Source organism: Somniosus microcephalus, chromosome 5 (assembly GCF_052327205.1).
Source record: "Somniosus microcephalus isolate GS21.2 chromosome 5, FLI_Smic_1.0, whole genome shotgun sequence".
Lineage (NCBI taxonomy): Eukaryota > Metazoa > Chordata > Chondrichthyes > Squaliformes > Somniosidae > Somniosus > Somniosus microcephalus.
Genome location: NC_140991.1, coordinates 34,833,872 through 34,838,359, shown reverse-complemented (window position 1 = coordinate 34,838,359; position 4,488 = coordinate 34,833,872). Strand labels below are relative to the sequence as shown.

At 43.9% G+C, this 4,488-nt stretch overlaps 1 protein-coding gene across 1 annotated transcript; it reads right to left on the bottom strand.

The window, feature by feature from the left end:
* Window positions 1–1,199: 1,199 nt before the first annotated feature.
* On the bottom strand, window positions 1,200–3,356 carry LOC147116992 (uncharacterized). The gene has a single exon (XM_085987112.1). It carries the CDS (start codon window positions 3,114–3,116, stop codon window positions 2,118–2,120), a length of 999 nt encoding a protein of 332 aa, XP_085843238.1. The 5' UTR covers window positions 3,117–3,356; the 3' UTR covers window positions 1,200–2,117.
* Between the last annotated feature and the right edge of the window lie 1,132 nt (window positions 3,357–4,488).

The window sequence follows — 4,488 nt, the reverse complement described above, 5'->3', positions numbered from 1 at the left end:
GGAATTTCCCAGATATTTTTCTCCCAAATTGGCCATTGGGTTTTTTATCTGTTTTTTTGCCTCTCCCGGGAGATCACATGGGTTCGGGTGGGATGGAGACTGATAGTAGATTTGAGGTTAGGATCAGATCAGCCATGATCTTATTGAATGGCGGAGCAGGCTCGAGGGGCCGATTGGCCTACTCCTGCTCCTATTTCTTATGTTCTTATGTTCTTATGTTAATATATATTGCATTAAAATACAGGAAACTCTCGATTTACCGGCACCTAAAATAACCGGAAAGCTCTGTTATCCGGCAAAATTCAGGAGTAGGTTCAGGTAAGTTTTACTTCATATTAGTGGCCGTTCCTGGAGCTGTGGCTGTGTCACCGGGGTTCCTGCACTTGTTGCTAAGCAACAGGGACGCTTGGTCTGTGGCCGGGGTTCCTGCAGCTGTTGCTAAGCAACAGGGAAGCCAGAATTTGTTGCTGTGTACGGAGCCGGACTTTTTGATAAACTGGCACCACGCCGGTCCCGTCGGTGCCGGATAAAAAAGAGTTTCCTGTAGCACAGGATCCTCCTCTATACAAATTGATGGAGCCTGATAAAGAACTCTCCCTGCTCTAGTTCCAATATTCTCCCTTGCTCTCCTGTAGGCACTCATGCTTGCTGAGCTATGGTATCACTGGTGCCAGCTGGCCCCTTTGCTAATTCGTGCAGTTTGCCATTTTTATGCTGTCAACCTAGATAGGCAGGGGCCGATTTTTGTTTGTGACATAGACCGGGCAGGCGGTGGGCGGGGCAATTGCTCTGCCCGCCCACTGGCGTGGGCAGGAGGCCCGATCAATCTTCGTGATCGGGGCTCATTTAAATACCGGATGCGAGCTGGCAGCACTAAGTGCATTGATTACAGGCAGCTCGCCATTTGGGAGGGCAGCTGTTTCTTAAAGCCAGCCTGCAGCTCTTAAAAGGGTGGTGATGTTTTCAGTGTTGCTTAGTAGATAGCATTACCGAGGCAGCAGACAGAATGACAATGGTGCCGGGCACCTTAAATTTCAGATACTGCTGTGGAGGTCTTCATGGAGCAAGTGAGGACCAGGAAGCAGGTCCTCTTCTTCAAATTAGTGATAGGTGCCCCAGCAAATTAGCCAGCTGCAGTGGAAAGAGGTCACTGGGCAGGTCAATGCCAGCAACATAGCTTCTAGGATCTTGTAAACAAGGAAAACCTGGATGGTAAAACAAAACTAACAGACTCAGGTGTTACCCAGATCAATAGTTTATTACAAGTGCACACGGGAGAACCACCTCAGCCAACCCCAGCTTTGAGGCACCGTTCTCAGATGAAAAGTGACAATACAGCTTAGTTTATACAGTTTATTAGACAACACCCACTTATTACTAATGGGGTGTATACAGGGGAATATTGATACTTCGTTGGTTTACATGATTAATCAATCAACTACTAAGCCTATCCTTCGAACTCGAGTACCCCCTGAATACATCAGTAACAAGCTTATGGGCTGCAAAAGCATAATTCTAACTTTGCATTCATGAGCTTATCTCTTATTCTTGTTATCAAAAATAGGGAGGCAGGCATCTTTGGCATGGCCTTGCTGAACAAAGCCCTAGTCAAAAGGACCAGCTGACTATTCTCTAAGACCTGTCTGCAAAAGTCTCATCAATGTGCCTTTGTGTCTTATCTCTTTCAAGAGGCCTCCTCCAAACATGTACTCAAAGTAATTTACGAGCGGAGCTTTGGAATGTCCTTGGTCATCTAAATCTACTTGTTATTTTAAAAAGAGTTAATATAGCCAAGTATCCCATGGTGCTTTGCGTTTCATTTTCCAGCTAACAAGACTAAATGGTACCTTTCAGACAGTTTTATACCGGTCGAATATTGAGGACCCCTTTATATCCCTTAAACCAAATTTTATCCTAACAATCCCCCCTTTTGGCCCTTGGCTAAGCCCAAGGTAGCCAACCCTTATCCGTCACCGATATGCAGGATGCTGTACCTCATCTTAACCAGGTTCCCTTCGTGGTGGCTACCAGTCCGGGTGGCAGAGAGGCAGAACATCTGATAGTCCTATCAAACTATGATTGTCTCCCCTTTTATATGAACTGTACCCCGGTATATACTACTCCCGGTACCACTCAGACGTGTCCTTTGTTGAGGTCAAAGAGGCACCGGGGACATTCTCACCCAGTCTCTGCTTTACTGCCTTAGCCAACCCTTTCATCCTCTGCCTACGACATTTATTACAGGCCATGAAAATCAAGAAGCACATTACAACAAACTGCACTACTACTAATACATGTGAAATTAATCTAATCCAAGGATGGATCTGTATATTCAGTCCCCAACTCCAAAGGTCATCCCACCAAGTGGTGACTTTAATTTGATCAATGTCATGCTTAATGTTTTTATTGTTCTGTTGTAGGTTATAATAAACCTTCTGGGAGAGGCATATCTCCATTCGCAATACTTTCAAGTGTTCAGGCAACAGGGGTATCGGATACCCAAATGTGTTCTGATAGTCTTTTAAGTCTTTCTTGGTATCTTCAGAAACTTGTAAGGTGGTGAGGTTATGCTGGTGTATCTCCAACAATTCCTCGTGTCCAATCCGTACCGGGATTTCAGGAGTGAAGCAGAACTCTGAACTTGGAATATCACAAGTTAGGTTGGCATATTTAAACATTTTCAAATTAGTTGTAACACAATATTCACCCTTTCCGGCGTATGCCACTTGAGTGGGTTTTAAATCCACCTCTAGGACCTCCATGGTACAATTAATATCCTGATTGGTTCCAGTATTGTTAAACCCACACTGTGCCTCTGGGCTGTGTCCAATACCATGTGGACATACAATGATAGCGTGCCTAGTAACACATCCCTCCAGTTTTGTTCCAGCCAAATTCCCTTTTATCTTCACAGCATATGATAACATATTGTGATGGGATATGTGCATTCCGTCCTTCACTACCCCAATATTCTGTATTCGGTATGCCTCTCGTCCTTGGGCCTCAGGTGCTGTTACCGGTATTACCAATACCAACCCTAGGAGCCCTCCCCCATCAGGTTTACATTCGACTTGTGTGGGGTGCACCTGAACCATTGCTCTCAACTGGCAATCCATCAAGCTCCTGCTTGCTGCTGCCCGTTTAGAAGTACCATCCCCCTTGTGCCCACCGGTCAGGTTCACCCTTAATTGTTGATTCGTTATCCATAAGGGTACTTCCCCTGCCTGTATCTGGGCCAGGTATTCTCGGGTTTGTTCCACAATCCAGTTACCATATGTGCTACATATGTCATTAGCAGCCGCCTGCTGAGATGCATTGTACTCTTCTTTTATTAATTTATTAATGGTTTGGGCATGTGTTTCTAGCACTGTAGCTATCTTTTGCAGATGTATTAGTTTATAAGATAACTTCCATTTATCAAATCATAATTTTCCTTCTATCACTGTGGGGAAATATTAACTTAACATTAAGAAACTTAAATTTAATAATGTCCACTATCTTTAAATTTCTTACTAAAGTTGTTGCTTGGTGAGCTTAAACAGCTGTCAGTGGAAAGGGTTAACTCCTTTGCAGGCGTTTGAAGGTGGAGCAAAACATTATCAGCCTTACGCAATTGCGTCACTTCACATAAATTAAAAAAAAACATTCCCGATCGAAAAAGACAGTTGTGTTTTCACACATTAACTAAACACGAACACTTGGGCTTCATTGCCCTGTTTCTTGGATTGCGTCACTTCATGTTCGGGGCCCCAGTCCACCAGCTCCTGGGATGGTTTTTCCCCTTTGATCAGCTAGTTTTCCCCTTGGTCCGAGTGCCCCTCCCATCTGTCTTCGGGCATTTGCCTCTTCCCTTCTGTTATTATGTATCCTAGGTAGATTTCTTCGTCCTTCCCTACCTGTACCTTTCTAGGGTTTAACTTTAGTCCCGCATTCTGTAGGGCTCCCAGTACCATAGTCAATCAAATATTGTAGAGGGACCTGTCACTATCGGATGTTCTTGCAGAGCGGAGTTATCTTATTCAATTCGGACTACACCAATCCACACCCCGTGGCCACAATGAAAGTCCGGCTTCAATAGGTTAACCCACCTCACAACTCCAATTCAATCCAAACCAATCCCCCTTTGAACCAACCAGTATCACTTGGAAAAGAAAGAAGGAAGCCATTTCAACAAAGAAACAATCACTCATGCCCTGCAAACATTCACATTCAAATTCATGTTCTTCCAGGCACACCGGCAACTGTAACGTCAAGGCCGAAGCCCATCCGCTGCATCAACAATGAGCAGACAAAACAAAAAAAATAGCACATTCTTGCAGAAAACAGTAAATTATGTCATATTTCTTATTGTCCTTTCTTCAGATGTCTTTCCAAAATACTATAAAAACATTGAATATAACTGGAGAAAAATTAGTTTTTCAACATTTAAACAAATCAAATCAAACTGCTTTGGAAGATTTCACCATAGCAACCACAGCTTTAAGGTTA